Genomic DNA, 20538 nt, shown 5'->3' on the forward strand with positions numbered 1-20538 from the left:
GCCAGGTATTTTGGACCATTAACCAGAAAAATAACTAAGGCAGCAGGTGAAGGGAAGGAGGGAGAGAGAAGAAGAGTCATGGGACATGAAACAACTTTTCTGTGCTACGCCCAGAGAACTGAGCCTGGGTCTCAGGCCCCTGACTTGTAGATTATTGGTGAATCTGCTGAGCTGGGATGGGTACTCCAGGAAGAATAATATCCATGGCGGGTTAGCAGTTGCCCAGAATATGGAATTTCTCCATTGTCTAGAACAGGCTAGAATATGGAGATGGGCTGTGGAGCCTTGGAGCGGCAGGTGAGCCAAAAAGACCCATGGAGAAGCATCAAGCAGGTTGTAGGTGGGGGAAGCTTGACTGTGAATGCAGAGATGGGATACAGACCATGAGAAGATGTGTACATCCCTTCCCAGCAGCCCCTTAGCCCCTTGCACATCCCTTCCCAGCAGCCCCTTACCCCTTGCACATCCCTTCCCAGCAGCCACTTAGCCCCTTGCACATCCCTTCCCAGCAGCCCCTTACCCCTTGCACATCGCTTGCCAGCAGCCCCTTAGCCCCTTGCACATCCCTTCCCAGCAGCCCCTTAGCCCCTTGCACATCCTTTCCCAGCAGCCCCTTAGCCCCTTGCACATCCCTTCCCAGCAGTCACTTAGCCACTTGCACATCCCTTCTCAGCAGTCACTTAGCCCCTCATAGTTTTCTCTGTCCTACATTCCTCCTTGGAAACATTTGCTGATTTTGTCTGAGGGTTGAAACTGAAATTCTTGGACTTTGAAAGTCTAAGAGCATTGAGGGACTTGAGAAATAATAGGCAGCGCTTAGTAAGTACTTACAATGTGCTAGATACTAAGCTAAGCATCGCAACCCGTTCCTCCTTAAAAATAATCCTATGTAGTATGTTACAGGTCCAGATTTCATCCCTGTTATTTTTCATCTATGAAATGGAATAAAGAGATTGTCTAAGAACAGAAATTGACTTTATGGAATGGTTGATTCCTGGTTGACCATATGAGGTTGGAGAGTCTAATGGTGCATAAAATCTCTGGGATGACCAACAGTCAAGAATATAATACGTAACATGAGTTCATGACGACACCTTATAGGGGACAATATATTGTGAAGTCAGGCATTTAGGTCTTAAGCTGTCTAGTTGTGTGACCTCAGACTGAGTGTTCTACTCTGTTTCTAATCTTATCTGCAGAATGGGGTTAATGGTCATTCCTCACAATAGTTTAAAAATTATTCAAAGAGCTGAAAACCATAACACTATGTCCATCTTGGCTTCATTATGGGGCCCGGGCCAGACTGGTTGTCTTCTGTCAAGATTCTGCATATCAAGCTGCAGTTAGGCAGAGATGTCACAGTAATAAGTGGTTTTCTCTTTGCTAGCCTGTGTGAGAAACTGGTCAACAAAAGGGTTTCTCTTTTGTACGTATGAGCTTGAAACCTGAGGAAGTGATTTGAAGACAGTCACCCACCAGCCACTCATTCATTTATTATTCTCCCCAAATCCTAACAACCCCTCACTAGTCATGCAAGTTCTTGTGGGTAAAAGCATAGCATGTGGCCTTGGGAATCTTGATATAACTCCTGGGCCCTTCTCTCCCTGACCATGTCATCTCAGTCAAGCGTATCATTGGGCTAAACCTGTTTTCTTTCCTGTAACATTAAACAAATATATAAAGGCTAAAAGGAATATAAGCTACATGGGAAGCTTTAGAAGGTATTCTATAAATAAAAGTATTGCTAAATTTGGAAAGGAATATTTTAAGAAATGCGATACTTGAAAGTATATGAAATGATGAAATGAACAATGGCTGCTAATAGAATATGGGTGAGTCCCTAGGTGTGAAGCATGATGGGAAAAATGGATCTGGCTTCTAGCTTCCTTAACTTTGGATTTCTGGTTTAATTCTGTATGGGTCATTCTACTTGCCTCAGTTTCTCCTTGCTCCCCAAAGACATCACAAGCTGCGATGTTGGTGGGATTAGATAATTAGGTTCCCTTCACCCTTTCTAAATAGGAATATTATTAAATTCTCAATACTATAAGGTCTCACACAGACTGCTCAGCACCTTGGGAGTAAAGCAAAATTACTTTTCTAAATGAATCTCATCTTTTAAAAACAACAGAGGATGAAAAATGACTCCTCAGAATTTCTTTAGAGTTGTCTACCTCCTTAGGCGGTAAAGAGGAAAGGAGAGAGCTATGACTAAGGCCCTGCTGCCGAGGGCTGATTGGATCAACCACACAAGACTACATACATCAGAGCACCCAGCTTTCCTGAACTAGCATTGAAACTCCACCTGGTTCTCATGGCCTTTTCCTTCCCCAGAGATAGAACTGTCCAGGCCCAGGCAAGAAGTTTTCTCTTCTGAGCTTGGTATTTAGAGTTCTCTTTCTGGTGTGCAGAACTGAATTACATAGTCTCGGATAAGGAAGACACTGTGGCATCTCCCAAGGTCTTCCCAGCATCACCAGAAAACACGGTTCTGTACAAGCTGGTCTGGTGTTACCCATTGTGCCAGGTACGGCGCTTGGCATAGAAGCTGTGCTTGAAAACTGTTCTCACAATCCGCTAACAGACTTTGTACTATTTTCTTGTTTCAGACTACACTGGCAGGTTTGGCGGTGTGAGGAGGGCGCATCAGGCATCCCAAAGCATTTCCTGTTTAGCTCCTTTGCACTCATACGAGTCCTGATGAGATCATGAGAGACTTCAGCCCACTGAGATGTTTCCCACAGAGCTTCACGCTCAAAGGTTGAGATGGTTCTCAAATCCAGCAGGGCTCACCCTACTGCGAGGTAGAGTTAGTGGCCATCGCTGAGGTGGGGGAGTCAGAGCGATGGGAACGCTGCCCTGCACCCTTGCTCTGATGTCACAGGGGATGTCTGGAGTCCTTTCTCAAGACTGAGAATGTGATTATGAGAGAGAGGCAAAGCAATTATTTAAATTCATTTTATAGTACAAATGACTGACATGATATATTCCTTTTGAGTAAATTCTAGTAGGGAAGAAGAAAGGAACATAAAGACACTGACACTTGAAGAGACTAAAAGGTGACAGACTGATAGATGGGCTCAATTAAAGAGGTGGAGAGACTCCGGGGACCAACTAGCACAGCCTCCCGATCCATGACATGCCATTTTTCTAGTCACAGGACCGAGATGTTTTAATCTCCTGATGAGGTCATTATTAGAACTGAGTTAGAAGCAGTGGTCCAGGCTCCGGCTCTGAGCACAGAGCCTTCCCATTCCTTGGGCTGAACATAAGACTCTAGCAGAGAAACCAGATAGTCTTACTTTCTTCCTGTTTGGTTGCGGCTGGACGGCCCTCTCTTCTCTAGGAGACGCCATGGCCCACAGCTCCCAATGCGCAGAGCTTGATTCCCAGGTGGGGCTCACTCACCTGTGGCCGCTTCCACTCCAGTTTTGAAAGGTGTTTCCCCTTGAGCAGCTTCTGGCCTATGGAAGATGCCTCCGCAGGGAATGTATCATCTATAAACAGCTGACCCCTGCTCAGGCATCGATCCCGTAAGGACCTGAAGTCCTGATTCTTGAACTTGACCACCGAGGTCTCTGTTAGAGGCTCTGGGTTATGAGCCATGACTATCTCTAGAGAGATGTCTGAAGTCCGTTCTTCCTGGTGAGAAAAAGAAAAACGATTAGTGCCAGAAGATTTTGATGCCTTCACTTTCATAAGACCTGAGACTCAGATCTCTGCTGTCCCTGGGCGTACAGCCCCTGGGTGGGTAAGCCTCAACTGAACTTCAACATTCCTACTTCCTGGTTACATTCAACCTGGTGTACTGAATTAGCATCTCCGTGTGTTCTTGTGTGCACCAGAGACTATGAGGGAATTTGTCCCTTTAATGAATGTTTATTGAGCAGTGACCTTGTGCCAGGCACTCTTCCGAACGTCGGCAATCCGAAGATAAATACATCATGATCTTTATCCCCGGGGGCTCATTACCAAGTAAGAAAGACGGATTAGACGTTTCAACAGCAGCTAGCATTCAACAGACACTACTCAATTGAAAATGTGTACAAAGTCCGTGGCCATAAAGAGGGAACACTCTGACTGTCGGACAGCCCAGGAGGACATGTCCATAGCTGGTGACGTTTCAATCAATCCTTGAAGGAAGAGGAACCTACCAGATAGAGAAATGGTGGGTAATGTTTTAAGTGTCTCTAGCCTCTGCTACTCAGGGCAGCTGGGCTTGTGAAGTCATAGAGTCTGGGAGAATAGGAAATGATTTGAAGGGTTTAGTGGGGTTGGGATTGGAATAGTTAAGTATTAGGGAAAAATGGCTACAAAGGCAGATTGGAAAGTCCAATTAAGCTTTTTTCATTTGTTTTTGTTTTGTCTGTTTGGGGGTTTGACAGGCACCTGCAAGCATTCGTGTGTGTGTCTGTGTTTGGTGTGTGGTGTATGTGTGTGTGTTGTGTGTGTGTGTGTTTGGTGTGTGGTGTATGTGTGTGTGTTGTGTGTGTTTGTGTGTTGTGTGTGTGTGTTTTGTGTGTGTGTGTGTGCACGATGGGTCCTGATCATGTCTGTAGATAAGAGGTGATGTGAGAATGCATGCAGACTGGAGGAGCCCCACACATCTGCCCTCAGGAAAGAGCGGCAGAGCATCAGTGCCGAGGATGGAAAAAAGTAGACAAACCTCAGGGCCGTTTTATAGGTGGAGCCTGTCAAATGAGATGATGAATTGAACAAGGGAGAGAGGGGACATAGCGCGGTGAATGGCCATGGGTTTTAAAGTTTGCTTTGTACTTTTCCTAACTACCTTTTGGGTCTACAATACTGAAATAACTCCCATGTCTATGAACCAATCTCTCTACCTACATGGGTCAGTTGTACCAGATTTAGAGGGTTTGTGATGATATTAAATAAGATTTGACCCAACCAAGAAGCTGGTATATAGTGTCATTCATTAAATGCCAGTGTCCAACTTCCTTAATACGTTGTCAATAAAGGATTAGGATTCTTGTCCAGGAAGCCATACAAGTGTAACTGATGGATTTCAACAACATATACACCCCGTCCACCATCTGTGAAGCTAGCCTGGATCGCGGTTCAAAATTTACCCTATTAGCGGGGCATGAAAACCCCATGCAGGTGTTAAAGTCCTGTTATTGGAGCTTCTTTGGCAAAGGTCTGTGTAGGCAGCACGTAAAGTCTGAATGCCCATTATTTTCCACCCACTACTGCTTCACACTGAAGAAACCAAGTGGGAAAGAGTAAGGGGATGTGGGGGAAATAATTCATAAGGGATCAACGCAAACTGGCAGCAAAGACTTGTGAATCCCAGAAAAACATATGCAAACTTAAAATAACTTTGCAATTATCTTGCAGTTACTTGGTAGTGGTATGTGGCAAATTACTGAGATAGCGCAAATTCACAGGCAGAATATCGCCAGCTATGTGCCGCCGTACGAGCACATCCAGAGGGAAATTGTATTTACACTTTCTTCCAGAGAAGTTAGGAATAATTTACATGGGTATTATTCGAGCTCTATAAAACTGGCATTGTTATGGATCAAAAATAATTAAATATAATCAGATCCATATAGTATAACCTGAGGTAAAATAGTGGTTAAATACAGGCCACTTGTTTGTCTTCACCTATGAAGATATATTTATTTCTTCAATTGTATTCCTTGGGAAACAAAAACCAAGATATTCTGTACAGCTTTCCGCCTGCAAGGGGATTATTCAGAGAGCCCACAACAAATTAAACAGTAGTGACAGAGCTGGAGTAACAGCAAGCTATCATTCAAGAGCAGGAAAACAGTGATAGAAATTGCTTGTCAATTCCAGACAATGGCAACGACACCTGGTAATGAAGAGTTAGGAAATTGTGGGTTTGCCAGCTCTGCATGCTCAGGGCCCAGGGAACCAACACAGCATTACCTAGCCTCCTGCCTTTCCATCAAAGATCGAATTGGAGTGTGTGAAAAACTCTAGCAATGACCTAATTTTAGCTTATGAAAACCACACTACAGTTACCCTTAATAACACAATTATGGGATTGCTAGTAAGGAGCCCATAATTGCATGTAAAAATTAAAGTTTAAAGGATTTTGTTTCATTTATTTGTCAGAATCATTTGGAGGTCTTAAAAGTGGGGAATGAGTCCCTGGCCCATTCTAGGGCACTCCCATTGCCCACTATGGGCTACTGGGTTGGCCAGACTTTAGGCATGCCCATTGAAGAGTTACCATCTTATTCGTAAGATGGAGATAACTTTACATACATAATAGGGTCATTCTGAGATTCAGAAGGAACTATGCCTGTAGAATGCATAACACCTTAACTAGTAAATAGAAAGTGGTCGGTAGGTAATCGTTTTTAGTCCAATGCCCACTCTCATTTGAGTATAAATGGGTTCTGTGGTGGCCTGGCATCTTCTAAGACAAGAACTTCTGTGTGTTCAAGGGTAGGCTAGGACCACAGAGGCCTGAAGGATGAGGGTAAGAGGGTGATTATACCTCTCTTGCTATTTGTTCTCCACTGTTTGCTCGTTCACTGGGCTGTCTAGGCCCAGGAGGGAAGTGCAAAACTCCAAGAGCAGTGGCAGGTGATGTCTGCTGCTGGAGGAGGTAGGATACTCCAGGGAAGTATCTTTTTTCTTTTCAATTTTCAATCCTGCTTCTTTCAAACAATATTTTTTATTTATTATTTGAGAGTTACATACATATTCACGACCCGTCTTCTCATAGGCTCCCCTCTATCTCCCTACTCACTCAATTTTCTGCCCTCATTTTCTTTTCTTTTTAAACCCACTGAGTCCGATTTGTGCTACCCAAGTCCACTTGGGTGTAGGGCCGTCTCCTGAAGCATGGTTGACCAACCAGAGGCTCTACCCATAATGAAAACTGCCTCTCCCTTTCTCAGAGGCTATTAATTACACGTGGTACCTCAGTAGGGGGGGACTTCATGTCCACCTCTTGGGGAGAATCTTGATGGATAACAGAAAGGCAGACAGGGAGGTTTGTTCAGCTAACACAGACATACCGTGTACACACACACACACACGCGCACGCACGCACGCACACACACACACACACACACACACACACAGCAGCAGCACAGGTGCCTTACACCTACCATGTCTTCTCCTTCCCGAGTTGCTCATCTGCAGAATTTGATGATATGTCGCTATTATGCATCCCGGGAAGGACCACTTGTCTCTTTGGAGGGGGCTTTGAGGTTTCTTTCCTTTCCTACTTGCCTCACGTTCTCACTGACGTAAGAAAGAGAAAACAGAAGAGAGGGAAGCCCTACCTTATGCTCAGGTTAAAGTCTGGCTGGCTGCCAGGTCTCTCTTGGGGTACACCAAGAAAAATGCCATCGGAAGGTATGATAATGGCAGAACATGAAGAGACTGAGAAATTGGATGAGTTAATGGGTCAGGCTTTAGGAAAAGTAGTGGTGGGGGCTATGAAACTGCCCCTTCTGCTGACTTATGCATCTATGAAACAGACTGAATCCAGTCTCCTCTACACTCCTCTGCTGAGGGAAAAACTGTCTTAGTCAGCTTCTGCTGCCTAACAAAGCACCCCTCCCCCCAACTGGGCCTACTAGCAACTGATTTTATAGATTCCATCTGGAGGCTATAAGCAAGTCCTGATTTTGTGTTCTCACTTCCTGTTTATACAAGGCTACAGTGTTTCGTATGTTGTCTATATTCTTAACATAAACGAGTTTTTTTATGATTACATCTCTAGATGCTGTCATACCAGAGACTAAATTTCCTTCATACCGTTCTGGGTAGGGGCGGAGGGAACTCAGTTCAATCTGGAGGCTCACTCACTCCAGTTTGACCCCACAGCTCTCCTGGTACTGATTACATATTCCAAGAAGTTTGCCGATCCAAGGAAATGGGGAATATTAATTAGAGTTTTGGAGTATAGGGGAATGGGTGTCAGTGGACATGAGGAAGATTGGCTAGGCAGCACCGAGCAGTACTGAGAACACAGTTCTTTGAAAGGGTGGAAAAATGGGAAGGCCTTTTTAGCCTAAGAGCACTGATACTTGTTGACACACGCAACAACATGGATAAATCACAAAAGCCATTGTGCCAGGTGAAGGCATCGAGGCAAAAGGAGCACACACCGCACAAGTACATTTAACTAACGGAATTGTGGCAGAAAATGGGGAGTGGCCATCCATAAATCGAGGGAGAAGAATGGATGCACTACAACCTTTCAGGGTGACACTGGTGCTCATCTTGAGTGTGGTGAGGACATCACACGCATGGACACCTTCCAATTCCATAACATTTGTACTTCAAATAGGTACAGTTATGTGCTAGTTGTACCCAAGGTTGCTAAAATTGGGTGCTGTACATAGCTTACATATAGTATTTATCATTCCCTTTCCTTCCCATATCACATGTTACCCTACAACTTACAGGGCCATCTTTCCATTGATATTAAAAGTTCTCTTCGCTTTAGTGAGAAGTGATGCCATAAATATACTCGGGCAGACCTTGCCCTAATATCTCCAGGTTGGGTCTCCTGGAGTGGAAGTTCTGAGTGCAGAGTATGGACCACACAGTCAAAGTCGGCTATCTTATTCTGCAAGGAAGTCTCCACTGCTGTATCTCCCGAGTGAGTCTGGTATTGGCAAGTTTCTCATTAGTATCCGTCCAGTGTGAGCAAATAGCAACTCGTGGCCTCAATTTGTTTCCCTGATTAGTAGTAAGATTGAGCATTTTTCAATATGTTTCTTCTCCATTCCTTCTCCCTCCCTTGAGAAATGAATATTCATATCTTATGCACATTTATCTACTGGCTTGTCCTTCTCTTATTGATTTGTAGGACTTCTTTATCTGCTTGAGATATTCATCTTTGGCTGGGTATATATGTTGCAAGTATTGTCCCCCAGCTTGTGGCTTTATCTTCTTTCACAGTGTCATTTGAAGAACATGACTGTCTTCTAATTTACATAAACATATTAAAATATCAGTTTAAACTTTATAAACTAAGCCAAATGCTAACAGCTGTGGGTATTTAATAAAAGAGACTGTGTGAGCTTATCTCCTTCTTTTTTCCTTTGTTTAAAGTTGATTTTTAATTAACACTACAATTTTTATGATTTAAGGATTTTTGTAGCTCTATGGCAACTTTAACAAGTCTGACAGAAAAAAAATTGAAATAGTCTTGCAAGAAACATTTTGAATATTTAGTAAATAATGCTGGAGGAAGTGTGTGAGTGTGTGTGTGTGTGTGTGGGGGGGTGTTCCTATCTTTAAAACCATTTTTTTTCCACTAAAGATATTATCTTATTTTGCACATGTAAAGTTAGCTTGGGCAGTCTGTGCATCCTGCCAGACAGGAGCACTGTGCAATGAGGCATAGAGAGGCAGAATGTAGCACAGTAAACAAAATTCATAGTGTACACTTTGACCCAGAGATACAGATAAGCAAGTCTGGATTATCTGGTCATCACTGAACTGTAATGGGCATCGAATCATGTTCCTTGCCCTGCTCTGCTTGGCGTTTCCGCCTCAATCACCAAAGACGAGGGTTGAGATTTAAATAAAGATCCTTTGCGACTTTCTGATCATGTTTAATAATGGAAATGAAGGCCAGCCACCACCCAAGAGCTGACAGAATCAAAGTTCTAAGTGACCTCAGAACTGAGAGGATGAAGTGTGACCCAGACTGCCCCAAGGCTGTCTTTGCATATGAATGCTAACTGTCCACATTCAAGGAGAGCAGGGTCGAAGTTAGCACTTCATTTTGGAAATACTCTGGGCACTTGACCATGTTCCAATAAATACATGGGCAACACAAATTGGACTTGTATTTTCTTCTTCTTCTTCTTCTTCTTCTTCTTCTTCTTCTTCTTCTTCTTCTTCTTCTTCTTCTTCTTCTTCTTCTTCTTCTTCTTGTGTGTGTGTGAGAATATGAGTGTAGGGGATGGACCTGAGAGTACTGGGAAGCAAGTGTGATTGGGATGTATTGGATGAAATTCCTAAATAATCAATAAAAATGTTATGTTGGGGGAAAAAAAGAAAACACTCTAAATATCTAACTTCTTGCTTTAAATGGAGCAAAACTGCATTTAGGTTCTGGGCAGCTTCAAAGGTAATGTGTTGCTCTAGATGGGGTGGCTCTAGCCTTGTATATTAATCAGCTCTTGGCCTACTAGGGTGTTGAACGTGTAGCCTCAGTACTAGGGGCTGCATTCCAAGTGGCCCATAGCTGCTCTTTCTCGGTTTTGTCCAAACAGGGGTGGGATTTGGCTAGGGAAGCAAGCACTCCACTTGTAGGCAGGCTTTTTGACTTGTTATACCCATGCTGAAGCAGTGGGTGACTTTTTTGAATTTATCCAAGCAAGATATACAGGCTGGAGGAAGTCCAGTCAAGTAGCCAGGGAGCCTAGACACCATGATCAGTATCTAAATAAGTTTGCTGGGAGGGAGGGCACAGAGATGTCATGTTTCCAGCCACTGCCTCCGGGTTCCCAAGCTGTTCAGAACATTGCTGATCTGGGAAGGCAGAAGTCTGACACTCTCTGGACCCTGAACAGCTGCTGACTTCTTGGTCTCTCTGATGTGCAACAGCCATTGTTGTACTAAGCTGGCCACATCAGGCAAGCCAGTCTGATAAGCCTGACTTTAATGTATATTCTTTCTCTTGGTTCTGCCACCCTAGAGAACTCTGACTAACACACCACGGCACATACAACACGGGAATCGCTAGGCACATGTGGCCCTTGAGCTCTCGGTGTAAGGCAAGTGACTGACTTTTAATTTGATTCCATTTTATTTCATTTACATTTAAATTGCATTTAACTGTACCCATCTACGTGCAACTAGTAGCTGCCTTATCGGGCAGCGCCGAGGAAAAGAGCTACTAATGACACGAAATGCCATGGAACAAGGACGAACATGACGGAATTTCACTTGGACTCATCAAGCAGAGGAGGATGGCGGCCAAAGGACGCAGAAGAATCTTTGCAGCCTGCAGATCTCTTTCAACTTTGGCCTGCTGGGCGCTCTCCACTCAATTACTTTTCTCCAGCATCCAATTTTCCTATCACGGGCTCACTCAGTCACTTTCTCCAGTGACAGGCCCAGGGAAGCAGTTCCCCCAGGCCTTAGGGTGACAGGTGCCTGAGCAGTCTGGGTGTTCCTGCCTCCAGGAAGTCCTTGGACTATTTAGCCACAAAGGGTGGGTACGTTTGCATTTTTTCCCCCAAGTCAGCTAAGAAACAGGAAGGACTGTTGAATTGTCGCTTGCCCAGGAGTGATGCACACAGCCCTCTCCTGGCTGGTGTTTCTCAGAACAATGGAAATAAATCTGATGTAATGTAGCAGAACGCGACAAGGGACGGCTTTCCCCTTAACAAATACTCATTTGAAATGGTGCCCAAACCCCGCGCAAGGAGCGATCTATTTCCCACAACAGTGTTACAGCAAAACCCATTACTAATTCCACAACTCAAATTAAAACTAACAGAGCTTGAAGGCTGGGGCTGACACTCTCTCTGCTGACAAGGAACAAGGAAGGGTGGGGGAAGGGGCCTGCTCACTCTCATGTGTATGTGTTTAATCACACTATTTAACACGTGGAGAATAATTTAGTTACCGGAGTGGAGAAAATAAGGCACTTAACTGCTCTCTGGCGGAAAAACACCCGGTGCAAACCACTTTTAGCTATATGCCACCTTGACACACCTCAGAGCTTTAGGGAGAGAGAAAGAGGGAGGGATGGAGGGAAGAAGAGAGAGAGGCCTATCAGACAGAGCTAGAGAGAGGGAGAACTGGGGACAGAGAAAGATGGGGGACAGTAAGGAGGGGAGGAAGGGAGGGAAAGAGGAATGGAAAGCAAAGGCAAGTGGAGAGAGAAGCAAAGGGAAGCGAGACAGGAACAGAGAAAGAGGCCCTTGAACGCAGGCTTATCTACCATAGTGGAAGGCACCGAGCTGTTGTTTTCAAAGAGCGCTTGAGGGAGACGGAGCCAGTGTGAGACTTTACACTGATGGCAGTCTCAGAGATGGAACTGAACTCCTAGGTCAGTGTTGATCCTGAGTTATCTTCATGCTTCAGACACCTCAAGGAGTTCCCCAGCCCTTTACGGTCTAAAGCTCTGTGTGTGTGTGTGTGTGTGTGTGTGTGTGTGTGTGTGTGTGTGTGTGGTGGTAGGTTTATGTTTCCCAGAAAGGCAGATCTCAGAGGAAGACTCTCGTAGTCTCTTTTCCTGCTGCTGTGTAAATAATTTGACAAAAGCAACTCAGGAGAGAAGGAGGCTGTTTCAGCCCATAGCTCAAGTTACAGTCAGTCTGTCACAACACGGGAGCCAAGATAGCAGGAGAATGGATTGGAGGACACATGCATGTACTCAGTTTGCTCTTCCCACTTCTACAGTGTACGACTCTCCTGTTGGGGAATGGTGCCACCCACAGTTAAATGGGCCTTCCCTTATCAATTAATGTCATAAAGGTCTGCCCAGGATCTTATCTCTTAGTTTATTGAAGGTCCAGTCACGCTAACAGACACGGTGCATCATCACAAAGATTGTAGTGTGTTCCCTTTGCAGAGGAGGAAACTGGGAGAAACTGGGCAACACTTGTGGGCTTCTGGACTATGCCTGGCTTCAGGGCTGGTGATCTGGCCTGAAGTAACACATGGTGCCAGTCCATTCCCCCTTCTGCTTAATCAGGGCTGAAAGGGATGGGAGTAGCGAGTGTCTGCCATCCTCCGACGTAATCTCTAACCCACCAACTGGCCATGGGAGGGGGAGACGTGAAAGAAGCCTCTCTCCATGCTCAGATTTAGAAGCAGCGAAGCCTCTCAGCTCTGTAGCCGGTGCCAGAGGAGTGAGTGCTCAGAACAGAACTATCCATTGCCTGCCAGTGACTGGGCTGAGCCTCGATGCCAGCTGCCAAGGAGATGGACAGCTTGGCATGAGAGCAGAGAGTGCGGAAGATGCTTGTGTGGGTCAGCGGACATGGAAACCACACCATCCTCTTCCCCACAGCCCCGGCACATGAATAGAGCCTCCCTGCCTCCAGGCCTCCCAGCCTCAGGGAGCTTAGAGGTCTTAACCGATGGGAACATCTAAGGAAATCGCAGATCAGAGAGGATCTGTGTAGCTTCTCTGATCTCAGCTATAGCACTGGCTCCTCTAGCCTCGGTTCCTCCCTTTGGAAGACTAAGGAAATTGGACTTTCTTGTCCAAATTTCTTTTTTTCCCTCTTTTAAATGTATGCTCCGTATTTCTGGCACTAAAAAAAAATGTGTAGGCTCTTGTGTACCCCAAATATTACTAGGCAGTAAGGTTGAGATCCTTTTTACTGTGTTTAAGTTTGTGTCCCACCAAGAAAGACCATTTGTCTTGACATCTCTCCTCTCTCCAAAGGTCTCTGATGAATATCGCTGTATTGTAAAATGTACCTAAAAAGCTCTTTGATAGACTATTAGCTGTGTTCGACCAACCAGGTAGAATATTCTTTCTGGATTCTATGGCTAGATGTATCCCAGAGACACTGTACAGTATCTGTCATGTTCCTAGATGTCTGGGCATAGATTTTGTTTTCACCCATGAAGAAAGTGTGTGCTTCACACCCAACCTTAGCTAATTCTGATTTTCTCTTAAGCACATCATGAAGACTTAGGAAGTTGGTGTTGGGCATGTGCCAAGCTAGAATACTGGGTCATGATGAGTGAGTCTCTGTGTTAGAACCAAGTTTGCTCAGAAGGACCCTCCGTACTTGTCTTCACTTCCCAAAGGCTAAATCAGACACCACCAGGTTCAGAGTCTTTCATCCTGTTTTTTTCTAAAAATTATAGAGATTAAAGTCACATTTGGATGACCCTTTTATTCTTAAAGGATCACCTTTCAGCCTTTCTTCTTAGTCTCTCATTGACATGAAACCAAGAAAAATCGATGAGAGAAACAGACAAAGGCAGGGAGAACACACAGAGAAAAAGAATGGCATAGAGACCTGGATAGCGAGGAAGCCAGAGATAGCCACTCCATGGGAAAGGGACTATGGAAAGGAGATCTACGGTGTGCAGTGACAAGATGCAGGGAGGGACAGAATCTGTAGCTCATGGTACTGGAGCTGGGCAATGCCAGAATTCCTGCCTCTCCACAATGAGCATTCAAGGACAGCCAGAAAACATGCAATTGCTGTGACCCATCTCTAGATGGAGCTCTTGAAGATCATCCCCACTCCTCTATCTCTGCTTCTGGCTTCAACATGGTAGAGGAGAAAGGTCAGCGGAGTTAGCCAGTATGGATCCCTTCCAATTGACTTGACCTACTAACTTTTGGCCTGGCTATCTTGGGTATCTGAGGTCAATATTAGCCTCACAAATGTACGGCGGAGCCCTGGACTGGAAGCCCCACCCAACTCTGACTCTATCAGCATTGTTTGGGAGTGGTGGGGATGAAGAGGAGTAGGAAGCAGTATCAACAGCCAAGGAACACTTAGATTAAGGGGACCATTCCCTTTTCCTGAGAAGCAGTCTGGGACATCTGATGATGGCCTCAGGTTCTAAAGCCAAGTGTCCAAGTAGGTAAGGTCACATCTCTGCGGTCAGGGACAGGGTGTGGACCAGTAGGAGGACTAAAGTCTTCAGAAAACAAAACCTCTATATTAAATGTGTCAAAGAGCAGTACGAAAGAGAAAGGACTTGAAACACAGGTCTGTGTATATACATACGAGTGTGAATGTATTAGTAAGTGAGGGGGGCAGAGACAAGCAAGCACGGAAGGGGTGGCTAAGTCTGTAAGGCCTCCTGTATGCCTTTCTTCATTCACTCACATTCCCCAGACTTTAGATTTCCAAGTGGGGCCAGATAGCTTGTGAGAGAACTGTGTCTACAAAGGAAAGCCAATAACAGAAAGAAAGGAACCGCTTAAAAGGCTGCAGGTAAAAAGCTGGAGGGCTGGTAAGGGACAGACCAAGTCCCACGGATACAGACAGGCATGGAAGCCTTTCTCTGAGAAGAGGTGGGGATGCTGTTAAGACTTCTCCTCTTGCTTGAACCAACTTTCAGAGTACCTGAGGTTGACAGATGGGGGCCCTGTGCCCATGTGGGGAAAGCAACCACACTGAGTGGGCAGATAGGGTTCATGCACAGGCCCGAGAGAGACACTGCTACTAGAACAGGGTGATCCCTGAAATTATCCATGTGCCCAACAGCACAACAGATAGCCCGGACATCTGGGATATTATACAGTATTTTTCTCATGTATGAATCCACCAGATGGGCAGCTAGTGGGACAAACTGACTTTGTACCCTACTCCAGCTCTTTAAAAAGTTGGCTACATTGATGGATATAAGCAATAAATATAGGTTTAAACAAAAGAAGACAATGAGATTGTCTCTGAGGCAATGCATGAGCTGGAAGAATTGGTTCACAGCTGCTTTTGAACATATCATGATCAGAATAGGCTAGAAGGCTCTCACACACCTCACATGCAACTGTCTTCAGCATTAAGATGAGAAACCAGACCCCACTGAATTTTCTCAGCTATTTATTGGGAGATTCAATTTTGCAGGCTGATAAACTTTCTACATACTCCTTGACGTCTCATTATATCAAAGAAATTTTCTGCAAAAAAAAAATCTACAGAAAAGAAAAACACAGAACATAGTAAAGTCTCTTGAGAATCCAGGGATCAAGGCAGAAGGAGATCAAGGCCCGCTCACAACTGCCATGGTCAAAAGCAGTGTTTCCCATTGGGCATTCAGTAGAGGAGGGGGTGGTGGGTTCAATGCCTTTCTTCTGGCCTTTCATAGCCTTTATATGCAGATTTTAATCATGACCCTCGGAGTAAAGGAAAGGCAGATACCAGGGAACCCCCACTACAGCTCTCAGAAGTCCTATACTGTTTTGTCTCCAGCTCTTTCAGCTTCATCTGTCTTTTAGGTGTCTTAGTCTCCTTTTCTTTCTTTTTCCTTCCTTCCTTCCTTCCTTCCTTCCTTCCTTCCTTCCTTCCTCCCTACCTTCCTCTCTCTTTTCCTCCCTTCCTTCATTGCTCCCTGTCTTTTTTCTTCCCTTCCATTTTCTTTCTTTCTTCTTTGTTGTTATTTACTTGCTGTTTTTTACTCTACATTCTGTGTTTTAGGCAAGACTGTTCAAGAAGGAGATGGAGTTGAGCATTTGCTCAGCTGACAGCGTGCTTACTCACCACGCGCAATGTCCTAGGTGAACTTAGTGTGGCGGTGTTTCCTGTAATTCCAGCACTCAGGACGTGTAGAAGGATCAGAAATTCAAGGCCACCTTCAAGTACATAACAAGACTCTGAGCTGCCCAAAAAAACTTTCTCAAGGTGGGAGGCAGAGTCCTGAGCATGGCAGAGAAACCACACTCTACTCTGGGCTTCTTATGACCCCAGGCTGTCTTCGGCCTGTTCTACCATGTGAAGTTTCAGAACTTTGGTATGCACACCAGCTGCCTTCTTACAAACACTCAAGACACAGGTTGGGCCAGCCCATCTGAAACCCTCATGGTTCTCTCAGGGGTGAAAGAGGTGACCCCTAGAAAATTACATTGGGCCAAGAAAATTGCTAATTAGTAAAATATTAATTAGTAAATGCTAAAATGTTTATTTGGTCTCAGGTTCTTTTAGCCTCCCCTATCTTTTGGGGCTCCTAGTCTCCCCCACCTTCCTCTTTCTTTCCTACTTACTTTTTTGTTTGGTTTGGTTTTGGAGACCCTCTCGTGTAGCCCAGGCTGGTCTCACAGTCACTATCTCAATGGAGATGGCACATCTCCAGTCTGCACCTCTATGCCTACTGTGAGTAGTTGGCATCAACTACAATGTTGGCAGAGGGTTTAGCCACCCAGCAGACTACCTTAATTGAGGTAAGAAGACCCACCCGCTGTGGGTGAAACTCTTCCCCAGGCAGAGGATCTAGACTGCACAAGAGTCGAGAAAGCAAGCTAGATATTAACATGCCTGTATTCATTGCTGCTGTCTTTTGGCTGTACATATAATATGAGTCACTGCCTCAAGTTCTTCTGTTGTGGCTTCTTCTATGGCGACGGCCTGGAACCTTGAACTGCGATCTGAAATAGATCCTTTGCCACTGTAGTTGCTCTTCCCAGAGTATTTTCTCACAACGGCAAAAACCAAAAAAACAAAACAAAAGATATTACTCAGCCTCTCAGTGTCCTTTTCTACCCCGGACAAGGAAGCACCTTTGCTAACCGCTCCAGGACTTGGATGAGGTACCGACCCTCAAAGGCTAAATAAGGTTTCTCAGTGTGGGGGCAATAAACCAGAGAGCACAGCCGGGAGTGCAGGAGAGTAAGATCATTCGAACAAGGAAAGCCAGGGAGCCAGAATGTGCGTCACTATTCCTCTTGTCTCTATGCCGCGGCAAGATGTACAGCCAGTTCGGAGCTAAGCCATATCTCTGAGTAAAGAGAGGCCAGATGGGTGACTCTCTATTGTTTCCCATCATTCTCTGATGACTTCCCATTTCCTTCACTCTTGCTTCCCTGGAAGCTCCTAATATGTTAGTACAGAAGCGTTTTGTCTTTGCTGGTAGCCATCTAACAGGGAGCCCATGATAAAGTATCATCACCAATAAGGACACAACTTTCTTGAGCAATAACCATATTCCATATACCGCTAAGCCCTTGTACTTCCCATCTCAGTGAACTCTTCAGTCTTAGGAGGAACGTACTGTGGCTACCCCATCTCAGCGAGGAGGAAACTGGGACGCTTCCAACAGATGAGGTAGTTAAGGACGCAAAGTTTTCCCTCAGTGCCAGTGAGGTGGTCATTCCACTGTGCATTGCCTCCCTGCACCGTCTCTTCTAAGGCATTTGCCTAAGAGGGTCACTAAACACAGCCAAGGATTCAGGGAGCAAAACAAGACCTGACAGACCTCTAGCTCTGTCGTTGCATTTAGCAGAGCTTCACAGTCACCTTCTCCATCTGTACATTGGGGATAATGAACTTATGCTACCATCACATCTGCCTGTTACATAAGCAGCTCATTACTGTATCCCATCACTTGGCAGAGTAATAAACAAGCTCTCGTATCGTTACCAGGCCTCCCTCCCTGTAGAAAACAGTGGAGTCGAGCCGAGTACACGGTAGGGAAGTTCAAGCAAGTATTCGGACTGAAGAACCACTCAGTGCCTCTGGCGGTAGACAGAGGTCTTGCCTGTCATTTGTGACCCCACTGTAAGCCCAAAGGGAAATAAGCCTTTGTTCTAATCTGGGAAGTGTTGGGTTGACCTACCTAACTGGAAATGTCAGCCTGACCACAGCATCACCTCTCACAGACAGGATAACTTAGCAACCACAGAGGCACTCATGTGCCTACGCCATTGTAGGAGGTCATGGAAGCCACTTAACCTCTACAGTGGCAGTGACCCGTCTTCTGTGTTGAGCTCAGATTTTTTTTTCCAACTTCATTCTTGTAGCTATTATACCAGATTGTCAGAAAACAGTGTCCGGGCTCCATGCTGCCTTTTGTGAATATATATTAAATACCTGCTCTACCAGAGCAATGGGTCAGTAGACACAGAAGTCATTATTACTGGGCTAAGTATGTGGCTCAGTTGGTAAAGTGCTTGCCATACAAGCTGGAGGACCCAACTTTTATTCTCAGTACCTATGTAGAAAGTTGGGTATGGTGGCACACACTTAACCCAGCAGAGATTAGAGATGGGCAGGTCTTCAGAGCTCACTGGCCAGTCATTCTAGCAGGAGTACTGGGCCTTGGGTCCCAGTGACCCTGATTCACAAAACAAAGTAGGCAACTTCTGGAGCAGCACCCAAGGTTCGTCTCTGGCTTCTGTATGTGGGTGTGTGTACGCACACACACACATTTATATACATAATAAATAAGTAAATAAATAAGGTGAACAACATCGGAGAAATGACACCAAAGTTAACCTTTTAACTTCACACACCTAAGCACATGCATGCGCGTGCGCGCACACACACACACACACACACACACACACACACACACAAAGATAGAGAAAAAGGAAATCATGATTCCAGTCATCAAAGTGTTTCTATGGTCAACAGTGACGTCAAAGTTGTGGCCTTGAATGAATAGAAAGCAAAGGTGACTAAATGACAGAGACCCTCACTTGTTGTGAACTGGGGCAAAACTGTGATAAGCTTTTCTACAAAACTCAATTTGTGTTAGTCTCTGATAAGTTTTTTAAAATTACAAATAGGTGTTTTTAAATACAGTATATTCTTGTCACGATTTCCCCTCTCTTCACCTCTTCCCTCTGAAAGCATCTATGTCCTTGGACCAGGTGCATAGGAAAGGCACGGTTTTCAGAGCCCCTGCATCCCGCATCACAGCCCTGTACAGGACCCAGAACTGGCATCAGTAGGAAGGTTTCCGGGGAAACACACAGGCTCACTGATTGCAGGAGGGTTATCTAGGTGTAGTCAGAGAGGCTACTGCTTGCACCTCACCTGTGTCCTCTGCGTGGGCATTCAGTAGAGTGGTACTGTGGGCAGTATTCCCGCAAAAAGCCCTCAGGGATGGGTCAGTCGCACAGGCTGGGCAGCAGCAGTCTTGAGGGTTGGAGAGTGGCAGAGGGGATGATGGAGGAGAGCGTTGTCGCTTTGGAGGAAATACAAGGGAACCGGCAGTGCCGGCAGGTTAGGCTTACTTCTTCCCCTCGGGTGCTTCCTTATATGAGTACAGCAGGCACCGCAGCCCCACCTTAGTTAAACAGTAATTCCAACCTTGGCATGGGAGAGACAGAGACAGACACACACACAGAGGTGACTATGCTTTCAACAGTGAGATCTCCTGATCCTCTCCATCCCTACCGGACTCTACTTCACTTCTAACACACTAGCTCCTAATTTCTTATCTGCCTTATTTGGATTTTCCTTGTTTTCAGGTGCTTCCGTGGCTTCATCTTTACATGGTTTCTGGGCCTGGGTGATTTTTACCAAGTTAGGAAAGCATCGGGCCTCATCCTCATCCAGGAAGCTCAAGTACCTTGTCTTCCCTGCCAGGTGTGGTCCCTCGGAGCGAGTCACATCGTATGTTCCTTCCGCTGAAGGGCACATTTTCTTTTCACAAATAAATTTCAGAATACATTAACCCCTGGGCCTGGCGAGACCCACAAATTGGACTCCGCATCATCTCTGCCTAATGGAGTGTGGGGAAATGGATGGGGCCCGTGAAGCCCATGCCTCCGGGTGGCAGATTCCTGATACTGCGGTTCAGCCTGGAAAAACGGGCAGAGCAGGACAAATGGGGAAACCACTAGAAGCTAACATGAACAGTCTGTACCCAAACTGAGAGGGGTGGGAAGAAAGAGATTTAGGACACGGAAGGAAGAATCTGACCACTTGGGAGATGTGGCTTAGACCACCCATGGGGACAGGGTAGTGAGTGGGTGAGCGGGAAGGGGAGGTCACTGGCTTGACTTAAAGTGGGTTTTAATCCATCCCTACAAGTTCTACCAGACCTGGGGAAGACCCTTTCTTTTTAAGTCTTCGCTTACCTATCTGTGAAATGAGTCTTGCTTGTTTCTTGGGATGAACTATTAGAACTTTCACT

The 20538-nt window shown here is 45.4% G+C and overlaps 1 protein-coding gene across 1 annotated transcript in view; it reads right to left on the bottom strand.

Moving 5' to 3' along the window:
• Positions 1–19445, bottom strand: part of LOC121433066 (calpain-13-like) — an 86886-nt gene extending 67441 nt beyond the window's left edge. The window contains exons 1-2 of the mRNA XM_041631304.1: positions 19434–19445; positions 3409–3638 (exon numbers count right to left, since the gene is read on the bottom strand). Coding sequence (XP_041487238.1) covers positions 3409–3606 — 198 coding nt within the window. The 5' untranslated portion in view covers positions 3607–3638; positions 19434–19445. The remainder of the gene's footprint in view (positions 1–3408; positions 3639–19433) is intronic.
• Between the last annotated feature and the right edge of the window lie 1093 nt (positions 19446–20538).

Source organism: Microtus oregoni, unplaced genomic scaffold, assembly GCF_018167655.1.
Source record: "Microtus oregoni isolate MIOR12 unplaced genomic scaffold, Mior012 000036F_ref0000092, whole genome shotgun sequence".
Classification (NCBI taxonomy): Eukaryota; Metazoa; Chordata; class Mammalia; order Rodentia; family Cricetidae; genus Microtus; species Microtus oregoni.